The sequence below is a fragment of the Camelus ferus genome, chromosome 32 (assembly GCF_009834535.1).
Source record: "Camelus ferus isolate YT-003-E chromosome 32, BCGSAC_Cfer_1.0, whole genome shotgun sequence".
Taxonomy (NCBI): domain Eukaryota; kingdom Metazoa; phylum Chordata; class Mammalia; order Artiodactyla; family Camelidae; genus Camelus; species Camelus ferus.
Window position 1 is genome coordinate 3,379,894 of NC_045727.1, and position 24,709 is coordinate 3,404,602.

At 36.0% G+C, this 24,709-nt stretch overlaps 1 protein-coding gene and 1 pseudogene across 1 annotated transcript; one reads left to right on the forward strand and one right to left on the reverse strand.

Moving 5' to 3' along the window:
• Nucleotides 1-879: 879 nt before the first annotated feature.
• Nucleotides 880-24,613, forward strand: RAD9B (RAD9 checkpoint clamp component B). The gene is made up of 8 exons (XM_032471207.1): nucleotides 880-1,040; nucleotides 2,563-2,662; nucleotides 6,004-6,110; nucleotides 11,661-11,767; nucleotides 11,860-11,924; nucleotides 12,461-12,583; nucleotides 13,638-13,878; nucleotides 23,353-24,613. The coding sequence occupies exons 2-8, from the start codon at nucleotides 2,631-2,633 to the stop codon at nucleotides 23,479-23,481; spliced, it is 804 nt and encodes a 267-aa protein (XP_032327098.1). The 5' UTR covers nucleotides 880-1,040; nucleotides 2,563-2,630; the 3' UTR covers nucleotides 23,482-24,613.
• LOC102518243 lies at nucleotides 20,292-20,687 on the reverse strand (annotated as a pseudogene).
• Nucleotides 24,614-24,709: the final 96 nt, after the last annotated feature.

The window sequence follows — 24,709 nt, forward strand, 5'->3', positions numbered from 1 at the left end:
CCTGCACTGTTTTTAAAAAGATTGAAGTATTTTCTAACACTTAATAATTGGGAAAGGCCACATAAAAATCTGAATTTCCTGCTTCTTCTGAAAGCTCAGAAGACCGGACAGTTTTGAGCCTGCTTTCCGAAGTGGAAGTAGTTGGCTGACGCTGACTAACAATTTCTCCCTTTAGACGAGGCAGGGGATTGCCATTTTGCTGCAATCTTTTCACTCCCTTTTATATTGCCTTCTACCACTTTGTGCATTAAAGTCAAAGTGCCTGTAGGCATGTACATTTTTACAATTTCAACATGCAAGACTTTAGATTTAATACCGCTATGTATTTAATATGGATATGTACACGTATGTGTATGCATATGCAAATTCAATACACACTGTATAATATAGTCCATATTATGTGTATATTATAATTCATATGTATAATGTAGCCCCTTTAATGCAGTTAATATCCTATAGCCTTATTGGAACATATTTCAATGTGATGTTAAACATAATAGAATATTTTGAATTAATCATTTAAAGAAAGTTGATTTTTTTCCTAAATAGCTAGTATTTTATTTTCTAGCTTTCTTTAAGATCTGTGAATTCTGGTCGGTCAGCATATGGATGTGTCTTCTTCTCCTCTGTGTTTTTTCAACATTATCAATGGTCAGTGAAAACGAATGACAGTGACACAATATTGAACTTAAATTGCAAATTGGGAATGAAAGTAAGTGTACGTGGGCCTGGTTTTCTGCAGTACTGTAGCAATATTTGTTATACGGGACATAATACCTATTCTATACTTAATAGTTGGTTTAAATGGCATGTAAGATAAGTCTGTTCATTTCTGAATATACGTACTCTTCCTTTGTTAGTTATTTTAAACTAATCAACCAGCCATATTAAGTGTGTACTGTTCTATAATTTATTTGTGTTACAGTCAATTCTGCCCATCTTTAGATGTCTCAATTCCCTCGAAAGAAATGTAGAGAAGTGCAAAATATTCACCAGCTCTGATAAGTGCAAAGTAGTTATTCAGTTCTTCTGCAGACATGGTAGGTATAATTAAAACTAGTGTAAAGTATTGTGGTTTTTTAAAAGTATTTTTCATGTTTAATATTCAAACTGCATGTCAGGACCTCCCATTTCCTTATTGTTTCGAATTTGTGTGGTTTTGTGATAGGGTAGTTGTAAGTATTATCTCTGTAGAAGTCTTGTGAGATGGTAGGTATTAATGATTTCCTTTTTTGGCTTGTCAATGGCACAAGCTTTGCCTGTATACGGAACTTTTTTTTTTTTTTAATGTCCTTCTGAATTCAAACAATTGATTGTTCTAAACTTAACTGGCTGCTTGATGATATTCTGTAAGAGTGTCTTGGTAAGTGTCCCTTGGTAAGAACAGAAAAGAATAATGCCTACCTGTATTGGAAGTGCTCTAGGATGCAAATAGTATTTTATCTGGGACTGAAAGGAGCGTGGTACCTGGCCCAAGGTCACAGAACTAGTAAGTCACAGAGCCTGGATTTGAGTCCAGCCTCACAATAGAAGGAACCAAAACCTTCATTCATTCTCTCTGCTACATCAAGTTGTAAAAGAGATTTCCTGTCTTCCAGCCTTACATGGTGGATATTCAAATGTTGTAATCATACAGGATTTTACATGGTTGAATATGTATAGCATGGTAGCTAAGAGCAGGATCTCTGGAGATCATAGGGTCTGGGGTGGAATCTGCCCCTTCCTTGCTGAGATGTTGGGCAAATTATTTTACATCTTTGTGCCTCAGTTTCCTAATATGTAAAATGGAGACAATGGTAGTACCAGCCTCCTACGGGTTTTTATGAAGATTCAATGAGTTACAGGAAGTTTTACTTCTAAAGTGTTTAAAGTAATACCCGGCACATTCTGTAAGAGTTAGCTAGCTGTAGTTAGCTATAGTTATAGGTATTATGATTGCTGCTATTTTATTTGAAGTTACCAGATAGGATTGTATGTTTTAAAAAGTCTTGTCCTTGTAATATTGGTCCGAATATTTTTGTAATGGAAAGATCTTCTGGAAGGTTATATTCATGTTACAATTTATCTTATATTTCTTAATTTTGTCTTACATTCATCTTAATATTTTAATTTCATCTCATATTTGTATTATATTCCTTAATTTTTCTCCTGCAAAGTATCAATTATTTAACATTATTTTTTCCATTCTTTGAACTTCATTTCATGTCAAAGCAGAATCATGTAAAAAGTGTGATTAAAAGCATAGCAAGCTTTGACATCGCACAGATTTGGGTGTGGATTCTTCTGTATTTCTTATTAGCTTTGTCACAGTACATAAACTCCCTGAACCTGCTGTGGGAACTCGACCAATTTGTCGGAGGGTATGACATGTTCCATGATGTCCACTAGGGAGCGATAAACACATTCATTAAGGAATAGTGCTTCTTGTAGGCTATGTGCACCTTCCACATATTAAATATTACTTTAATTTTATTATTTTAATCTGACTGTGAAACTTAAAGCCTTTTTAATCTGTCAGTTTTGCACTTAAAATTATTAACAGTTTGCTTTTTTATTTTTAAGGTATTAAAAGGATTCATAATATTTGTTTTCAAGAAAGTCAGCCTGTGCAAGTTATTTTTGAAAAGAATATGTGTATTAATACACTAATGATTCAACCAAGGTAATGAGTCCTCTGGTGTTTATTTATTATTATTTTTGGGTATCTTATATTTACACAAATTATTTTTTAAAATATATTTTTTATTGAAGTATAGTCAGTTTACAATGTTGTGTCAGTTTCTGGTGTATAGCACAAGGCTTCAGTCATATAGGAACATACATATATCCGTTTTTATGTTCCTTTTCACCATAAGTTACTATAAGATATTGAATATAGTTCCCTGTGCTATACAGTATAAACTTGTTTTTTATTTTATATATATTAGTATCTACAAATCTTGAACTCCCAATTTGTCCCTTCCCACCCCCCTCTGTTGTTTATTTTTATTTTTCTGAATATGTATGATCACAGAGTAAAGAATTAATGCCCTAGAGTTTTAAATCAGTTACGTTTTTTTTAAGCTACCACTGAACTTGGAGCAATCACCTTACAGGATCAAGAGGAAACCTTGAGAAAGATAACAGTAGATACTAGCTGCCTAATGGTAGCAATAATAATTTAGTAGCCAAGAAAGTTCTAGAAATATCCATCAGTGGGTTTCTACATCAAGTGATATTAAGGGAAAAACATATTATCTAATAATACTTTGCAATTATATGGTGCCTTCTGAGTCTTTTTAACCTTGTAATAACTTTTAAAGGAGTATAATCTGTGAAAATACTGAATCACTTAGCCGTATACCTGAAAGAAATACACAAGGAAATTTTAACATTTCTTACATGAACTGATTTTTATCCCTGTTTCTGTTTTTTTTCCCCCTTTAGGGGATGAGTGAGGCATGTCAGTTACTAAAAGTACTCAATTTTTTAGTTAAGCTGTAATGTTAAACATGAAACATTAATTACTTTGTGAGCCCAAAGATATTTTATCTTTTTTGGTTTTTAAATTACAAAATCAATGCAAGCTCCTTGCAATACATCTAAAATTTATAGAAGAGTGCAAAGATGAAAACTGGAAGTCTTTCTCCTCTGCTTGCCTCATGTATCCCACTTGGCAGGGGTAACATCTGCTAACAATTTGGTGTAGATCCTTCTACATCTTCTATTTATAGCCAGTATGTCGGTAACTTTCCCTCTACCTAAAGCTATGGTTATCTCTTTCTCTCTCTTCCTCTCTCTTTCAAATTTATATCACATACTAGACACATACTTATTCAGAGTTTTAATTTTTTTAAAGAAAATGTCCTACTATTTTTATTGTTTGGAAACTTTTTTTTTTAGTTTCTATGTCAATTTAAGTAAGTCTATCTTTTTAATGATTGCATAATTTTTCATTGTATGACTGAACCATAATTTAGTTACCCATTAACTTATTAGTGAAAAAGTTGGTTGTTTCTAACTTTTTGCCATCAAAACAATGCTGCTAGAAATGCATAGGAAAGAATGTTAGTTACCTATTTCTATGGAGCAAATTTCCACATAAATTAAAGCTTTAAAAAACTAGACATTTATTCAGTGTGACTTAGCTGGGTGCTTTTGGCTCAAGGTTTCTCATGAGGTTGAAGTCAAGCCATCAGCCAGGGCTGTGGTTTCATCTGAAGGCCAGACTTTGGGGGGATTCATTCCCAAACTCACTCCTGTGGCTTTTGGGAGGCCTCAGAAGGTCAGCTTCTAAGCTCAGTCAGGTGATGGCTGGTAGACCTCAGGTACTCACTGTGTAGGCCTCTCTGTAGGCTGTCTGATTGTCCTCACAACATGGCAACTGGTAATCAGAAAGAGAGAGTGAGAGAGAGGGAACTCCTAGTATGAAAGCCATAGTCTTTCTATCAGAATTGACATTTCATCACTTCTGCCATTTTCTCCTTGTTAAAAGTGAATCTGAAAGTCCAGCCCATACTCTAGGGGAGGGGAGTACGTAAGGGTATATGAATACCAGGAGGTAGGGATCACTGAGGGCCATCTTATAGGCTGCGAAGCACAGAGTCCTAGAAATGAAATTGCTGGGTCAAAGGCTTACACAAATTTTTAATTTGCATACATACTGACTACCAAAGTGCTATTTGAAAAGTTTGTGCCAATTTACATTCCCACCAAAAGTGTAGGAGAATCCTTCCAAGTAAAAGATATGATTAATTTAAAAATTGCCAACCTGATAGGTAGAAATAGCATTATTAGATGTTCTTTATTGTTGTGTTTATTTTATTACTGTGGAGTGGGAGCATCTTTTCTCATATATATATATATATATATATATATATAAACTATTTTATTGAGTTATAGTCATTTTACAATGTTGTGTCAGATTGCAGTGTAGAGCATAATTTTTCAGTTATACATGAATATACATACATTCATTGTCACATTCTCTTTCACTGTCTTTTCTTATATTTATTAGCAATTTGTATTTCTCTTCCTTTTTGAATTGCACATTCATGTTGTCATTTTTTGTATCAGGTTATTTCATATCTTGTACAGCACCTCTCCCTTAACACTGGAAAAGCTCCCAGATTAATTTGGTAGGGTGTTCCTGACATTTTGGCATAAAGAAACACTGCTAATCTAATGTCTAGCATCAGGTTAACACCAACATTACATAAATTCTAAGAACCTCATTTTTATCTAACCACAGCTCAATTTCAAAAATAGGCCAGAACTTGCAATAATAGAAAGATAAATGACCTAACTCAAAAAAAAAAAAAAAAAAAAAAGGGCAAAGGATTTGAATGGATATTTTTCTAAAGAATATATACAAATGGTCAAAAAGCATATGAAAAGATGCTCAATATCATTAGTCGTTAGGGAAATGCAAATCACAGTTTAAATCTGTGAATTGTGTAGAATGTGAGTTATATCTCAATAAAGATGTTTTTAAAATGGGAGCCTGGGAAGAGTGGGCATTTGGGATGATGTCAAGACAACCTTGAAAGAAAAAGCTAGTAATCTAGGACAAGTAACAAAGGGAAAGAGAATCAAGCTCCTTGTAAGCCTCTACCCCTTCACTGAATCTTCAGCACAGTTCAGCCCATTTGAATAACTCCATTTTCTACTCTCTCCTTTAGGAGTATGATCCCAGGTCATTTTTTAAAGAATGTATAGGGTATATAAAAACAAAATTAAAGACATTTTATTCTAGGGTTTTATTTACCCTGCAGCTTTCATATGTTTTACTTAGAATATATTTTACTATTCTCTTGGCCTTCAAATGATGTTATAATTTTAAGATATGCTAAAAATGTAGCAGCTCATGTAGAAGACAGAAGGTAAGTCTTTTGGGTAGCTTTTTTAAAATCCAGGACAATTAACCTATTTATTTCCAGATTAAAGATTTGAGTGCCATTAAATAGGTTAATTTCTTTCTGTTTGTTTTTCAAATAGTGTAATATTTTTCATCACATTTCACAGAGTACTTGCTGAGGCAATTGTTCTTTTTCCATCGAGTCAAGAGGAAGTTACTCTTGCTGCTACTCCACTGAGTGTTTGCATTAAGAGTTCTAATGAGGATTCGATGGGTAAGGATTATGTCTGTCATGGTGCTTTGATGGAATATTACTTCCTGGCTTTCTTGATTACTGCGTGGTTGTATAGTAAATGTTAGTGGCATAATCTTTATTCTTGTCTAAAAAGCAGTAAGATATAGAAAGATCATTAAACTTTTTAAGAGACCCAAGAAATTTATCACAATCAGTAATGAAAATACTTGGCTTTGAAATTCAGGTTGTTTTAAAGTTTGGAGAATGGTGACTGAGAAAAATACATTTTCAATTAAGATTTTAAAGTCTGTTTCTCATCCTTTTGTTTAGCATAAAGAAAAATTAAAAGGCCAGCAATCCAATTGAGATGATCTTTGACCACTTAAGAAGGAAAAATAACTCTGAATTAGAAATGTAAGATATTGCAGAAGGCAAATACATAAAAAATGTGAATACTTCTTAAGTCAGTTCTTCCAAGAGTTATCTAGATGGAATGGAGAAACTAAGGCACGATTAAATCGGAAGTTTTGGTGTTAAGAAAATTTGCTAGGGTCATTTTGGCACAAGCTATTTGAGACTCTGACCTTGGTTAATTATTTTTGGTGATAACAGTAAAGAATAGAAAGGAAGAAACATATTATTTTAAAGTGAAAAAGCAGTAGAACCAGAGCTTAAGTTGGGTCAGATGACTTTTTGCAGTGTTTAGTTTGTGCCAGGTTCTGTTCTAAATGGTTTACATTTATGAATCCAGTTGATCTTCATAACAACTCTATGATGTCGGTGCTATTATTATCCCCGTTTTCCATATGAAGAATATGAAGCACAGAGAAACCAAGTGACTTGCCTGCTGTCACACAGTTAATGAGTGGTGTATTCTGATCGAAGTACCGTCAGGCTCCAGGGCTCAGGCTCATTACCAGCATGCTCTTATTGCTTCTCTCAAGTCTCATCTAGCATTCTTTTTTTGCACTCAGGAGTGCATGATCTGGAAAGTATACGCTTGGCTAGTGAAAGGGTCTGTTTTATATTCATAATGCCATCTCTGAATAAAGATGGCCATTTAGTAACCAAGAGACACTGTCCCCTGTGAGCAGCTTTCTAATGAGTAGTTATAGTTATGTTTGACTGGGGACCCAATTGTTTAATTTTATTATTGAACTTACTCTGTGCCAGCACCCTGGGAGTGACATGAGCTTTCTTAATTGAGATGATGGTATTTGCAAGGTATTGTTTGGTCCTTTTAAAATATATGTACCATTTCTCCTTTGTTCTTAACATTTGCATAATTTATGTTCATTGGAGAAAATTAAAAACACAGAAAAATCACTAATAAAAAAAGTCACCTGAAATTCTACTATCTAGAGACAAGGAATTTTAATAGTTTGGTACATCTCTTTCTACACCTCACATCTGACAGCTGGAGATGGGCTGAGTGAAGTACTATGAAGCTATTAAAAGTAGTTTTATGTATGTGCATAATATATATTTCTTTCTTTCTGAATGTGTGTATCAAAGATGTTTATTGAAGCTCATTTTGTGGTGGAAAACAAAACACCAACACACACAAATAATTAGGAAAATGTACTTATTGACATGGAAAAATACTTAGGATATATTATTGAATAGAGTATAAGATAATATGCATAGTATGATATTTTCATTTTTTAAAAATGCACATAAAAGTTGAATAAAATATTAGGGAACAAAATCCAACACCTCTTTAAGAATATTATATGCCATGACCACATGGCATTCATTTCAGAAATGTAAGGGTGGTTCAATATTAGAAAAGCTAGTCACATAAAGGACTATATTAATAGATTTAAGGAAAGAATTTATATGATTATCTCCAAAAATGCTGAAAAAGCCTTAGAAAAAGTATAATCTTGATATAAAATGCTGAAGAATATAGGAATTGATGGACACTTTCTTAATATGATTATATATATATATAATATATCATATATATAATATATCATATATATATATTTTATATATATATATAATATATATGTATTTGCATATACCAAAGCCAGCATCTTACTTAATAGGAAAACAGTAAGTTCTACTAAGATCAGAAACAAGGCAAGGATACCTACTATCTCCTTTACTATTTAACATTGTGCTTGAGTTATTAGTCAATGCAGTTAGTTAAGAGAAGTCAATTAGAGGCAATAAAGAAAAAGTACAACCATCTATCTTTGCAAATGACACGATAGTACACCCAGTAACCCTAGAGAATCAATGATGGAACTAACTCAGACAGCAAGATAATTTCAGTAAGGTAGCAGGATATACAAGATGCAGAAAATCAGTACTTTCATATATAACAATATTCAGTTAGAGAACATAATAGAAGGAAAAGCCCCATTTACAGTAGCAACAAGAAGATTAATAACTGAGGAATAAATAATGAATTTAATATAAATCTATCCATAAGCTATAGGAATATATTTGATGACTCATTGATAGCTAGAGCTAGTAGACACAGATGTGAGAATTGGGGCTTTTAAAATTAGAATTTGCTTAGCTGAAGGGTTTGAAAATAAAGTTGGATTTTCAAAATGGGCCCTACCTACAGATATAATTATCAATAAAAATCCTTGTGTTGTAAGGTTTTATTAAAAATACTGAATGATATTTAAGTTACTAAACATATGAATGAAAAACAAAAAATACATGGGAATCAAAATTATATCTTTATATCAGTCTCATTAGAAATTTTATTCTTCTTAGATCAGTTTAGATGAGAATTCTGTATTTAATATAAACAGTTTCATTTATGGAAGTGAACTTGTAGCAGGTCCTCAATTTTTAGGGAGTTCAAGAGGAGTGTATAATTATTATAAATACCACATTGAATTTATATTTGCAAATAGCATACAGATACTGTGTGTGGCGATAAGGTGGGGTATCAGGAAATTGAAAAAGCATCTATTTTCCTCCAAATTGATCATTCTTTTTTAAAAAACAGCATTATTGACATGTAACTCACATACCATACAACTGATCCACTTAAAGTGTATAATTCAGTGGTTTTTAGCATATTCAGAGTTCTGCAGTCATTATCACAATCAATTTTAGTAAAAGGGAAAAGATTTAGATTTGAAGAGAAACGTGAGTATGGATATAATCAGTTTTAGAACATGTAATCATACTTGTTAGCAGTCATTTCCCATTTCCTCCCAACTCCCCAGCCCTGTGCAAGTCTCTTTTCTGTCTCTATGGATTGCCTACTCTAGGACATTTCACGCATATGAAATCATATAACATGTGGCCTTTTGTGCTAGCTTCTTTCTCTTAGCATAGTGTTTTCAAGGTCGCTCCATGTAGTAGTATGTATTGAAAATGAATTTCCTACTCAATAATAATCCATTGTATGGATATGCCACATTTGATTTATTGATTTATCATTTGGTGGACACTTTTGTTGTTTCACTTTTTGGCTCTTAATGAATAATGCTGCCATGAACATTATGTACAAATACTTGTGTGACGTATGTTTTCGTTCATCTTGGGTTTATATCTAGGAGTGGAATTACTGAGTCAGTAAATCTGTGTTATTTTGAAAAACTGCTAAACTGTTTTCCAAGGCAGCTGCACCAGTTTACATTCCCACCAGCAGTGTTTGAGGTTTCTGATTTCTCCACACCCTCATTAATGCTCTGTTATTATCTGTCTTTTGGGTTATAGCCATACTGGTGGGTGTGAAGTGTTGTCTTACTGTGGTTCTGAATTTCATTTCCTTAATAACTAATGATATTGAGTATCTTTTTTGTGTGCTTATTGTTTATTTGTATTATCTTCCTTGGAAAAAATGTCTGCTCAAGTCCCTTGCTTACTTTTTCACTTGGGTTATTTGTCTTTTTATTGTTCTGAAATCTATCCCCTTATCAAGTATATGATTTCAAATATTTTCTCCCATTTTGTTAAGTAATTTTTTACTTTCTTGATAGTGTCTTTTGAAGCACAAAAGTTTTCTATTTTGATGAAGTCCAGTTTATCTGTTTTTCTTTTGTCATTTGTGTTTTTGGTGCATGATTCATTTTTTAAATCATAAAAGAACATGTGATAAGGATTAAAGAGCATAATAATCTGCATCTTTAATTATCTTGGAATGTACATGTAAAGTTCCAAACATTATGACACTAGTTGAGAAAAATCCAAGTCCAATAATTTCTTCTTGAATAGAAGACATATAAGATATTATTTACTTCTATTTAAGAGAACAATATGCAAAAATCTACATTAAAAAGTACAGAGTGCATTAAAATTGTTTTCAACTATGAGTGACAGGAAACACAAAATAAAATAATAGTGGTTGGTATCACTCCATTGCTATCAAGGCACAAGTTTTTTTCTGTTTTGTTTCTCTGACATCTTTAATAAGTGGCTTCCACCTCCTAGTCCACATGTTCATAGCACATTATTCATAATAGTCACAAAGTGGAAACTACCCAAAAGTCATTAACTCATAAGTGGATATACAAAATATGATAAATCCATATACCTGAATATTATTCAGCAACAAATAGGAATGAAGTAATGGTAGATGCCACAGCATGGATAAGCCTTGAAAACATGATGCTAAGTGAAGGAAGCCAGACACAAAAGGCTACCTATTGTATGCTTTCACTTTTATAAAATATCCAGACTAAGTAAATCCATGGAGACAGAAAGTGGACTAGTGGTTTGCAGGGGCTGGGAGGGGAGGGGATGGGGGGTGGTTGGTGATGGCTGTGTGGTTTCTTTTTGAGGTGATTAAAATGTTCTGCAATTAGAAAATGGTGATGGTTGTACTATCTTATGAATATACTAAAAACCACTGAATTGTACACTTTAAAATAGTTTATATATATAGTTTATATATATATATAATAAATTTATATATGTAAACTGTATTCATAAATAGTAGTTCCCTTTAGAATAAATTAATTTTATAGTATTCTGGTTATTTAATTGTTTTCCACTCCAAAATATAGCCAGTTCTCTCCAAAATGTAGTGGCTTAAAATAATTTATTCTTATTTCTTTCTCTCATGGTTCTTTGGGTTGATGGGTTCAGCTGGGCAGTTCTCACTTAGAATCTCCCCTGCAGCTGCAGTTAGATAGTGGCTGGGTCTGGGATCATCTGAAGACATCCAAGATGGTGCACTGATGTGGCTGGTATTCGATGCTGGGAGTTCAGCTGCCTGCACATATGTGGCCTCTTCATTAGCTTAGACTCCATATAGTATAAACTCAGCATGGTGGCTGAGTCCCAAGAGTTAGTGTTGTAGGACAGAGGGTAGAGGGAGTGGAGGTGTCCAGTCCCTTATGACCTGGGCACAGAAACCAGCACCAGGTCACTCCACCATATCCTATTGGTTACAGCAGTCAGAGAACCCACTTACCCAGATTCAAGGGGAGGGGACATGGACATAGACATGGACCCCACTTCTCAATGAAGGAATGTCCAAGAATTTGTGGCTAATTTTTTTAAAATGTAAGGCTATTTTTAACTTACCACTTATGGTTATATTTTCATGTTAAATTTAACAGATACCTCTAGAATTGATTTTATTCTTTACTTTCCTATAATATTGAACAGATTTAACCAAGTCTGTATACAGTGAGATGTTTGTTGGCCGAGATGAGTTTGACTTCTATCAAATTGGAGTCAACACTGAAATTACATTTTACTTCAAAGAATTGAAGGTAAATCAAAATTTGTGTCCAATTAGGATGATCACTGGTAGTTTTTAATAAAGATTTCATTCTTTTTTTTTCTCCTTTTTTTTTTTTTTCAGGGAATGCTGACATTTTCAGAAGCTACCCATGTGCCTATATCCATGTATTTTGATTTTCCCGGAAAGTAGGTCCTTGGGAAATTTCTGAGTTTGTTTTTTTTTCCTTTACTATGTATTAATAATAAAACCATTTGGATTACTTTGAAATTAATTCACACCTCAGAAATTCTTAACTCTACTAGCAATACTTATCAAACTAAAATTTTGAAAGATGTCATAACCTGTTTTTTTAAATTGGTAACATGATTGAGAAAGGTATATTATTGCAGAGTGAAAATGTTTATAGACTTGACACGCTGCTGAATAAATTGCCGAATTAGGAAATTATACATGGCTTAAACAAGTCAAATTTCTATGAAACTATAGTACTTTATATGATATTTCAGAACTAAAATTTCAGAGAGATTAGGTTAGATGTGTTTTATGAAACCGGATGTGATAATTTCTAAGGGCCTTTTTTGCTCTTAGGACTGTGTTAATTTGTGAGGACTTCTACTTTTACTATTTCTTTTTACTCCCAAATGAAGTATCACTTTCTAATGTTCTCCCAGTGTCCATCAGAAAATGAGTATGATGTTTGCTCTGACTTTGCCTTTTTTAGACCACTGGCTTTAAGTGTTGATGATATGCTATTGGAAGCCAACTTCATTTTGGCTACGTTAGCTGATGAGCCGAGCAGAGTGTCTTCGCCACAATCACTGTGTCTTTCACAAAAACGAAAAAGGTGAGGCCATATTTTAATATCTTTATTGGTTGAGATAAAACCATTGCAATCTTATTCTGAAATACTTCAATGGCATTCGTTTAGGAAACAATTGAGGTTGAGAACATTAGAAGGTCAAAAAATTTAAGAGTTATTTCAGTATGTTACAGTAACATCTAACTGTAACATAGAAATATCACCCATCTTTCACTAGATATTTGCTTTTTTTCTTGTGATCAGAGTTTAACAGGACCATCTGGTTTATCTTTGTAATTACCTATAACTCATTTCCATTTTCAGTAGTTGTTTTTTAGGCGTGATACAGTGTTAAGTTTTATGGGAAAGTCTGTATTCGCTACCTAGAACTCTCTTAAACATGTGTACAGCCATTGTTTTTCTTTCTTTTTCTTTTCCTTTTGTCTCTTCATAAATTTTTTTTGGTGGAGGGTAGGGTGCTTCACTGTAAAAGTAACATGAAGTTACTATGGGAATTTGGAAAATGCAGAAAAGTATAAGGAATAAAATCAAAAGCACCCACAATTTTACCGCCTAGCAGTAGCCACTGTTAACATTTGTCTCACTGAATTTTCTTTCAGACTTTTAAGTTTGTGTGTATTTGTATTTTAAAACATTGGATCATATAGCACGTGTAATTTAAAGATTCGATCATATAGCATGTATAATTTTGTGTCCTTTTTTCCGACAAAATATTATATTGTGAACATGTCCAGTATTGCTGATTATGACTTGGAAACATGAGTTTTAATGACTGTACACAATTTTATCATACAGATGCATCATAATTTATTTGACTTTTTTTCTAACTTCACCCTTTTACCATAGCACAAGATTGTCTCATGTACACAGGGTTGCATTACTGAAAAATTTGTACTGCCAAGAGAATTTCTAAATAATCATATTTGTAAATCTTAGCTTTCAAGAATTAGTTCAAAGTTATTTCAGCATGTTTCCTAAACCAGTGTTATTGTTGTCATCCCATACTGCTCTGTTAGTTATATAAAAATATTATTTCAAATTAAACAGTTCATTCATTTAATCTCTCTTAATACTTCAGGTCAGATTCAATACATTCAAATTCAAAGGCTGGTAAAAATGCAACCAGCAAGGCCCCAGAGTATATCTCCAGAAAAGTAGTACCCAGAAGGCTTTATCATAATGAGACCGTCACAAACATCTCTGTGTTGGAAAACGGTGGCAGCCCTTTAAAGAACAGAGGGAACCGAGACGTTAGTGACGTACCAGAAAGCAGTGTCAGCGACACGGAGGAAGTGCCCGGGTCTCCATATCTCAGGAAGGTAAAAGAAAAAGGTTGAGACACAATCATGTCTCAGTCAAGAATTCTCATCACCCGTCTCTCTTTGCAATCTCCCTCTCCCACCGCATCCCCAGTATCCTGGAAGTTAATGTTCTTAGTCTTCCATAGGGGAGAGGTAAAGCCAGTCTGAGACGGAGAAAAGGCTGATTTATAAGAATGCCAGTACAAAACTGTTAAACTGAAAACTAAAAACTGTCCTTTCATTATACAAAAGCATTTTCCTCGTCCTGTTTTTTGGTCACACATACTGTGCTTCCTTTTTTACAGGCAACCGCAGGAACACATTTTCCTGCTGCTTGCCTCCCTGAAATTCACCAAGACTGACAATTTCCTCACTAGGGAAAGTGCCATTTAGAACTGTAAGCTCTGAGTATGAATACAGCACTCTTTTCTTCAAATTTCCTATCATGTCACTTAAATTCTAAATTCTAAAAAGGTCTATTTTCAAAGGGAATTATTTGCCTTAATGTGGCAAACTCTAGCAACAATGAAATTACATTATGGGTAAATTATTTAGACCCTTATCTTCCATCTGAGCTACAGTGGGCCTTCCTGTTGGCCTCCATGCCTCCGTTCTCCCCCGCTCTGGTTCTCCCTCCCGCGGTGTGCTGTCCAGCCCTTACATCTACAGTGAATGAGGTATAGGGCTCCTGGGTTTGAATCTCTGTCTTGCCACTTGTTAGCTGTGTAACTTGGACAAGTTACTTATCTTTGCCTCAGTTTTCTGATTAATAAAGTAGGAATAATACTAATGCTACCCATTAAAATCGAATTGTTGTAAAAATTAATTGAGCTAATACATGGAGCTGGCACATGGTCAGTGCTCAGTAAATGTTAGTTATTATTATGCGTTACTCTCCTGCTTCTAAATCACTTGAATCATTTCACTTCTCCCTTAGGATTTCACCTGAACTCCTCGGAATGGCATTCGGGGACTTTCCCTACGGTATTTAATATAATCTTCACAAGGCCTCTTCCTTTCCTCCCTCCTGCCCTCATACGAAACACATTCTATGCCAGGAGTGGCAGATAGATCTCCTCTCTAATGACACCACCAGTCACATGGTTGGTCAAACTATGCTGAGAGTGACTATAAAGCTGTATGTCTACTGGATTAGCAGCATCTGTCATTTACACGGGAGGGCCAGCACCTGAGAACCAGGCTAATGCTAAAGCCATATGGTGTTAGTAACGTTCTTATGATAATATGGCCCACCCTATTTGTTTGCTTTTTTGTGCTTAACTTTTCACTTCAAAATAATTTCACTTCTAAAAAGTTTCAAAACTAGCACAAAAAATTCCTACATGCTCTTCTCCCAGACTCTCCAAATGTTAAAAGTATATTTATGTAATAACACAATTATCATTTCATTGAGGAAAGATGAAAAAATACAAATAAGATAATCAGAGATACTACAAGTACTCTTATTATTACTCTCCCTTTGAGGCTTTTCCTATGCATATATATCCACACATACTTGTATACATGCACATCAGGTGTTAATTTTTAAAAATCTAAAATTTAGACTCACTTGCAGAATTAATATAAAGAATTCCCATATATGCCTCATCCAGATTCCCTGAATGTTACTATCATAGGTTAGCAGTTTCCTTTAGTCTGGAACATTTTCTGAGTCTTGCTCTGTCTTTCTTTACCTTGACACTTCAGAAGAATGTCCCTGAATTTGAATTTTTTTGATGATTTCTGATTAAATTTTAGCTGTGCATTTTTGGTAAGAATTTAACAGAGTGATGCTGTGTTTTTCATGTACATTACATCTGGAGGCATGTGATGGAGATTTGTGTTCTTCTTCGTGGTATTAATTCCTATCATGGTTGAACTACTGTCCGCCAGATCTCTCCACTGTAAAGTTACTGTTTTTCTGTTAGTAGTTGAAAGAATCTTGTGGAGAGATACTGTAAGACTATACAAATATCCTATTTCTCACTGTACTTTTGCCTAATTATAGCATCCACTGATGCTTTTTTGTCCAAAATAGTTATTACTGTGATGTTTGCCAAATGGTGATTTTTCAATTATTTTTTCCTTTTTATTAGATGAAACCCCACTTTCAGAACTGTCCCTTTTCCCCCATTTGCTATTCAGTTGTTTATTTATGTCATGATATGCTTGAGTATTATTCTATGGGTTATAATCTATTACTATCATTATTTTTTTCCTTGTTGCTTAAACTGCTCCATTTGGCCATTGGGAGCCTCTGTCCCTTTGACACAGCTCCAACATTTTTTGAGTACTTCCTTACTTTTCGGAATCTTAAAGTGTTCCAGGCTTAACTTATTTTTTAATCTATTTTTATATATAGTGGATAACATTTGTAAATCTCAAACTCCCAAATTTATCCCTTCCCACTCCCTTTCCCTGGTAACCGTAAGTTTGTTTACTACATATGCGAGTCTGTTTCTGTTTTGTAGATGGGTTCGTAGTGTCTTTTTTTTTTTAGATTCCACATATGAATGATATCATATGGTATTTTTCTTTCTCTTTCTGGCTTACTTCACTTAGACTGATGATTTCTAGTTCCATCTATGTTGTGGCAAATGGCATTATTTTATTCTTTTTAATGGCTGAGTAGTATTCCATTGTATAAATATACCACAACTTCTTTATCCAGTCATCTGTCAGTGGACATTTAGGTTGGTTCCATGTCTTGGCTATTGTAAATAGTGCTGGTATGAACATTGAGATGCATATATCTTTTTGAATCTGAGTTTTCTCCAGATATATGCCCTGGAATGGGATTGCTGAATCATATGGTAAGTCTATTAGTTTGTTGAGGAGTCTCCATACTGTTTTCCATAATGGCTGCTCCAAACTACATTCCCACCAACAGTGTAGGAGGGTTCCCTTTTCTCCACACCCTCTCCAGCATTTATCGTTCATGGACTTTTGAATGATGGTCATTCTGACTGGTGTGAGGTGATACCTCATTATAGTTTTGATTTGCATTTCTCTGATAATTAGCGATATTGAGCATTTTTTCATCTGCCTATTGGGCATTTGTATGTCTTCACTGGAGAATTGCTTGGTTAGGTCCTCTGCTCATTTTTGGATTGAGTTGTTTGTTTTTTTTTGTTATTAAGTTATATGAGCTGTTTATATATTCTGGAAATTAAACCTTTGTCAGTTGCGTCATTTGCAAATTTTTCTCCCATTCCGTAGATTGTCGTTTGTTTTGCTTATGGTTTCCTTTGCTGTGCAAAAACTTGTAAGTTTAATTAGGTCCCATTTGTTTATTTTTGCTCTTATTTCTATTGCCTGAGTAGACTGCCCTAGGAGAACATTGCCAAGATTTATATCAGAGAATGTTTGTCTAGGCTTAATTTATATTTCCCATGCTCCAGCCCTGGTATCAGGAGCCCTGATTCCTTCGATTGGAGGTGATATATAGAAACCAGCTTCAGGGTGCTAGGTGTGCCCTTTTGCACTGAGATTTCATCACTTCTAGGCTCTCTCAGCTGACTGAGCTAGGAAATATATGCACTTATTGGCACATACACACTTATTGATCAACTTTTATATCTATTAAAAACCATGAATTCGTACTAATACCTCCAATTCCAATCCAATCCCGCAGGGTTCGTGCTGGCCTTTCCCTTTTCTTTATAACTCCTTTCTCTGGCACTAAGAAACTTGTCTCTTATTATCCACAATATGTTTTCTTATTGTTGAGTCCTCAAACACAGTTTCAGAATTGCTAAACTATATCCTGGAAAAAAACAAATCTGCTTACTAAAGGTACAATATTTGTCTACATTATTCTGCCTTTAGCCATAACGTATATATTCAAAATACTGTTTTACAAAATTACTTAGGTTAGTTCTTTCCTCACTTATATTTCAGCCTGGTTGTGTATTACTCTGTAATACCAGTAGCTTTATTTATTTGCTTGACTTCCCTTTTGGTTCTCCTCAAATCTTTCTTGGTTTTATTTGTTTCTTTATTTTGAGTGCTGAACCAGTCACATCACTAAAAATCAGAACTGAGTCATTCTGTCCAAAACCAGGCAATGTATTACCATTTGTTCAGGTCTCCTTTTGTGTCTTTCAGGACTGTTTTAAAGTGTTTCTTATATAGGTTTCACACATTTATTAAGTTTAATCCCAAGTAATTCACCTTTTATGTTGCTTTTGTAAATGGAGTTTTCTCTACCATTGTGGTCTATGACTGCCTGTTGTTTGTGTATATGAAGGCTATTGGTTTTTTAAATTTTATCTGAAGTATAGTCAGTTATAGTGTGTTAGTTTCTGGTGTACGGCATAATGTCCCACTCATACATATATACACATATATTAATTTTCATGTTCTTTTTCATTAAAGGTTATTGAAAGATACTGAATATAGGTCCCTGTGCTATACAGAAGAAATTTGTTTTTTAAGGCTATTGCTTTTTGCATATTAATTTTGTATCCTACTACCCTGCTGAATTATTTTATTGCTTCCATTAGTTTTGTCATCAATTCTCTCGGGGTTTCCAGACATACTGTCATCTTTATATAGAGATAGTTTCATTTCTTCTTTAATGCCTCCAACTGATCTGTTTTGTTCAGTTGCATTCAGTTGTACTAGTTGTACCTCTGGGACAACACTGAGTAACAGTGGAGAGTGGGCATCCTTGTTTAGTTTCTGATCTTAGTGGAAATGTTTGACATATACTTTTTTTTTAAATTGAGGTGTAGTCAGTTTACAATGTTGTGTTAATTTCAGGTGGACAGCAGAGTGCATACACTTTTGTGTCCTACTTTCGCTCATACTATTGCTCCTGCAGCTTGGGGTGCTAGTATTGCTTTCTTCACCCTTCAAACCCCTCCCCACCCTTCAAAGCCCAGCACAAGTGATACTTCTCTTTTTGAAGTCTTCTCATTCTCGAAAGTATTTTGGGAACTCAAAGCATTTTGTTCATCCTAGTCACTATTACTGTCACGTAATAATTTAATAAATATGCTTGTTACCCCACTAGGTAGATTGTGAGTTCATCAAGGGCAGGCCTGAGTCTTACTCATCTCTGTATTCCTAGTGCATAGCCAGTGGTTTGTTTGTGATAGCTTAAGAAAGTTTTTAAAGTCTCTCCAGTAATATCACAAAATTCCAAAATAAAATCAATTTTAATTCACGTCATCTATTATATAGTATTATTCTACTTTGGGAAAGGGGATTTTAAAAAGTTAAACTATCATAAAGGAGTATTACTATATTCTAAACAACGACCAATATTTTTTTTCATTGTGGATTTTCAGTAAGTTTAAGCAAGAAATTATATAGCTCTCAGGGCACCAAAATAGGGAAAATATGTATATTACGATGATGATGATGTTTTTTATTGACCTAAAACACTATGTTAGTTCTAAGTGCACAGCCTAATGATTTGATATTTCTATACATTACAAAATGATCGCAGGAAGTCAATAGCAAATTCAGGGCAGTTTTCAAAGACCAGAATCCCATACCAAGTTATAATATTGTTGACTATACTCCCCATGCTATACATTTCATTCGCATGACTCGTTTATTTTGTAAATGAAGTTTGTACCTCTTAATCTCCCTTATCTATTTCGCTCATCCCCCTCCACCCCTCTCCTCTGGCAACCGCTTGTTCGTTCTGTGCATCTGTGAGTCTTTCTGTTTTGTTGTGTAGGTTCATTTGTTTTGTGTTTTAGGGTCTATATATAAGTGAAAGCATACAGCATCTGTCTTTCTCTATCTGACTTATTTCACTTAGCCTAATACCACCTAGGTCCATCCATGTTGTCACAAATGGCAAGATTTCATTCTGTTTTATGGTTGAGTAGTCTTCCACATATATATATATATAGGTAGATACAGATATGTCTATCTGTATATGCATCTCACATCTTCTTTATCTATTCATCTACTGGTGGAAGCTTAGGTTGCTTCCATGTTTTGGCTATTGTAAATAATGCTGCAGTAAGTATAGGGGTATAGATATCTTTTTGAAATAGTATTTTTGTTTTTTTCAGTAAAATACCCAGAAGTGGAATAGCTGGATTGCATGGTAGTTCTATTTTTAAGAAAATATGTATATTATTTAAAAATTTTTATAATAATTTGTCTTCTTACCCAATTTATATAAGACTTGAGGCTAATTCCCAGCTGCATAGCTATTCACAAACTCTCCAGTAGACGATTGTTAGGCACCAGACAAAACATTGATCATCCAGCCGTGAAAGACTGAAAGGCTGAAGAGTAGGTAGGGACAAGAGAGAGCAAATGACAGTTAACCTAAGTCAATAGCAAATTCAGGGCACTTCTCAAAGACCAAAGTAAACTAAGGTTTTTAGTTTAATATTGTACCATAAACATTATGAAGAGCTATTTGCACGATATTATACATTGAATAGACACAGATGCTATCTTTAGGTCACTTCCAGCCTTCAGTTTTTTTTGTTTTTGTTTTTGTTTTTAGAAAATAAAGTGGCCCTTTAATGGAGGATGGGAGAGTAGGCTCTCTGGGCAGGAATGGGGTTAGGGTGTCAGAAGCACATCCCCTGTGGGCCAAGTTGGCTGGGGCCTCCTGGATCTGGCTCTGCAGCTCACAGGTGGCGTCCTCGCAGTCATGAAAAGTAGCCACGCGATAGATAGCACAGTGCCCAGGGCATAGCAGCCGGTGGACACCAGCAGGTAGGTGGGCAGTGGCCAGGGGACCTCCTGGCAGGATGAGGGCAGCTCCAGGCCCGGGGCTCCCACAGGCAGGGCTGCCCAGGTGGAGCCCAGGGGCACCAGTCCCACAGCCACCGCGCGCATTTCGTCATGGTCAGTCTCAGCCCCGCGTCTCCCCTGCCTGGTGCCCCAGCCTTCAGATCTTGACCTTGATCAAGACTAGACTCTTTGGAGGAAACTGAGAGTATACCTCCAACTAAAATCAAAGGCAGCGTATTGGTTTTCTATTGCTGCGCTAACAAATTACCATAAATTTAATGGCTTAAAACAACACAAATTACCTTATCGTTCTGGAGGTCAGAAGTCCAAAACAGGTCTCACTGAGCTAAAAGCAAGGTGTCAGCAGGACTGTGTTTCTTTATGGAGACTCTAGGGAAGAACCTGTTTTCCTGTCTGTCTTATCTTGAGATCATCTGCATTCTTTGATCGTGGTTTCCTTCCATCTTTAAAAGCAGCAATGGCCAGTCAGGTCCTTCTCACATGGCTTCACTCTGATGCTGACTCTTCTCTGTTTCCCACGTTGAAGGATCACTGTGATTCCATTGGGCCCACCTGGATAGTCCAGGTCACTGATGAGCAACCTTATTTCATTTGCTACCTTAATTGCCCCTTGCCATGTAATATAACTTATTCACAGGTTCTTGGGATTAAGATGTAGCTATCTCTGGGGGTGGGGGCAGACTATCATTCTGTCTACCACAGCCAATATCACAGCTAATTTGGGGTGTTTCATCTGGAGCAAGAGTGCAACAGCTGCTGTCAGAACTGCCACCATGCAGAGGGCACCTTCATCTTCGGATGTATGAGGATGAACCAAGAACAGGGATCATTCATTTACTCATTCTTGCTACCTATCAAGCAGCTCCCACAAGTATTTGCTGAGTCATGTGTTGTAGGTGTGGGGTATACAATGGTGAGCAAAATAAAGAAGAAAGTTTCCTAAATTTGATCATAAACTAGGGGGGAAGATAGACATTAAACAAATAGTCACATTACTAAGTATATGATAATTTTAAAAAAAACTCTGAAAAGTTCAGTAAAGGAAAAGTTCAGGGTGCTTTGAGAGGGTTTAAGATGTGAACTGACCTAATCCAGGAGGTCAGACATTCTTGAAACTGGTGTTTGGGCTGAGCTAGAAAGGATAACGTAGTAGGGGAGTTGAGGGGATGTGTGGCATGTGCCGAGGCCCCTGTGATGGAGAGAGCGTGGGGGTTTAAGGAACTGGAGGATGGCCAGTATGGTTAGAGAGCAGAGAGCTGGAGGAAACAGTGGCACAAGGTGAATGAAGCTAGAGCGACTGGTGAGTGCCAGCTCACGCTGGACATAAACACCATGCAAATGGCCATATAAAGTGCTGTGGCATTTAAAGTAGTAGAAGGGTTTTAATAGGGAGGGCTGACAGAATTGAATTTTTGAAAGATAAACTACTGTGTGAAGAATGGGATGCAGTGAGGCAAGAATGGAAGCTCAGTTGTAGCATCGGAGAGATGGTGATTCCTTAGAGATGGAGAGAAGTGGCCAGAGTAGACAGCTAACTGAGGAGGTAGAAGTAGCAGGACTGTGATGGATTAGTTATGGGACTTAAAGGAAAATGTTTGGAAACAGGTTCAATGCTAAGATCATGAATTCAGTTTTTGGGTGTGTTAAGTTGCAGAAATCAAGTAGGTTGTCGGATAGATATATGGGTTGAAGTTCAAATTCTAGCTCTGAGGCTCCTGGCATATACGTAATCATTTCAGCCAGGAGTGTGAATGAGAGTTCTAGGGGGAGGGAGTGGAGGAGAGGACTGCTGTCATTTAAAGCAGTGGTTCTTAACCAGGGCCGGGAAACATTGGGCAAAGTCTGGAGACACTTTTTGGATATCGCAGTTCAGGAAGGGGGGATGCTACTGGCATCTGGTGGGTGGAGGCCAGAGATGCTGCTCAACGTCCTCCCCCCAAAACAAAGAAGCGTCAGGCCCCAAATGTCAGTAGCGCTGAGGTTGAGAAACCCTAATTCAAAGGCTGGGTAGGAGAGGGCAAGCCAGCTGAGAAGCCTAAGAGTAACCAAGAGAATGTGACATGAGGAAGGAACGAGAAGAAAGCGTCAGAGTGAGTATCAAGGGGGATGAAGACTGAAAATCATCATTGGGATGTGCCGATCTGGAGTGACCATTATACAGACGGCTTCTGTGAAGTGGTGGGGTCAGAAGTTCTTTGGATAGGATGGAAGAGTAGGAGGATGAGAAAATGGAGAAAGCAAGTATATACAGCTCCATAGCAGAGGTAAGGATGGAGGGAGGAGTGGGATGTGGCTTTTAATATATTTTAATGAGAGACATCTGATTATTTTAAAATGCTAATATTCCTATCCAGCAGAGGAGAGGCTTGGGAGGGGCCGGGAGGCAGAGCCAGGGAGGGAAGGGCTGACTCTAGTCAGCAGTCGCAGCAGGAGGGGGGGGGGGGCGATGTCAAGCAGGATTGCCTGCAGCCTCCCTTTGTCTCTGTCGCCCACAGGCCTTGTGCAGGTTTTAGTGGCTCAGGGAGGGCAGTTAGAAGCAGATTGCTGACCCCAAACTGTGTGCCTTTGGAGTCCAGGGAAGGGTTTTGTTTTAGGATGTGTTGGGTCACTCGTGAAGGTTCTGGGTGTTTCATGAACCATCACCATCAAAGTTAGGGAGACCACACTGGCTGAGTTTCTGAAAAGGGGCTGTCACCTGGAGCGTTTGATGAGCGCTGACTTTAGCTTTGAATCAACAGTTACTTTTTTCTCCTCCAGTTTTCTTGCATGTTCTTTGGAGCAGTTTCTTCTGACCAACGAGAACACTTCAACCACCCTTTCAACAGTCTGGCAACAGCAAGTGACAGTGAAGAGGACATGAATGATGGCAGTTTTCCCACATTGTAACACTAAATGTTGGCTGAGTTGGCCTCCAACCCATTTATTGGCTCACTTGCAACTCAAACACATTTTCACACTTAGTTTATGAAGATATTATTTTGGACTTCCTTGAAATGGAGGGTGGGCTGCTGGTGTTCTGAACCTCATCTGTACAACCACCATATCTAGAAATAGCTGCTTGTCAAGTAAATGTAATTTGCTTTAAATCCATTATGCTACTTGAGAGGCAGAACAGTTTCCTGTGCAGGGAAAATCTCATTAGCATTCTTCAGTTCAGTGCACCTTCACACTAGAGCTTTTAGCACGAATTTCTTTGCCAGTCTTATAAAGGTATTTAAACTTTCTTTAGCAGCCATTTTAAGTGCATCAATATACTTGTAGAGCTTTGTGACTGGTCATCAGGTATCTTTTGTATTTGACTGCAAACATTTGAGTTTTGATGCTCTCAGACATCGCAAAAAGTTAGGCAACCCTTTCTCTTGTAATGCTGTTACTTCTGTCCAGTGTTTATTATATTTTAAGATTTTAAGTAACCCCTGAGGGGATAAAAGGTCAAGAATAAAAATATATAGCTACCCCTCTCATTTTGGAGTCTTTTTATAAACGGTGAAATTTTATTTTATAGCCTTAAATTGTCCTGACTTTCAGATGTGTTTTGTAATGTGATGCAGTAAAAAATTTAATGGAAGGGATGCCAAGAAATTATTTCTGTATTATCTGACATAGAAAAGCAGCCTCCACTGCCAAAAGCCTGGGCCTGGAGTGGAATGAGGTGCAAGATGAATGTCTCTGTTCTTTGCCTCTTTAAGAATTAGCTTCTTACCTGCAGAAACTAAAAAAAATCTGGCACAAAACTTTGTTATGTAATATCTTATGATTCTTCCTCTCCCTCCCCCAAACCTGTTTACAGTCAATTATAACCTGACCAACTAGATAGACTTCTGTAGCACCTTAGTTAAGTCTGTGAAACCATCAGATCACAAGGAAATGTTAACTGGCAAGCAACTGTGCTTTAGATTTTGTGAGGAATTCATAAACAAAGATAGCTGAGTGGATTAGTAAACTTGAGAAATGTGAACAGTTCTAACTAAAACCAGAATGAATTTGGCTTTTGTAGCTTGGTAATGAGTCAGAGCTACCCACAATAACCTAATAAAAACTCAAGTTCATCCCAAAATGTTCGTCAGTGAATGAAAATGGGTTTTCACCAGGCTTTTTGTAGAAATTGGCAATG

What these genes read in the sequence shown, in the direction of transcription:
- RAD9B (XM_032471207.1), top strand. Translation starts at nt 2,631, where the DNA reads ATGTGTATTAATACACTAATGATTCAACCAAG. An exon ending in TTTACTTCAAAGAATTGAAG is followed by an intron (nt 11,768 to 11,859) that starts GTAAATCAAAAT and finishes TTTTTTTTTCAG; the next exon opens with GGAATGCTGACATTTTCAGA. An exon ending in TATTTTGATTTTCCCGGAAA is followed by an intron (nt 11,925 to 12,460) that starts GTAGGTCCTTGG and finishes TGCCTTTTTTAG; the next exon opens with ACCACTGGCTTTAAGTGTTG.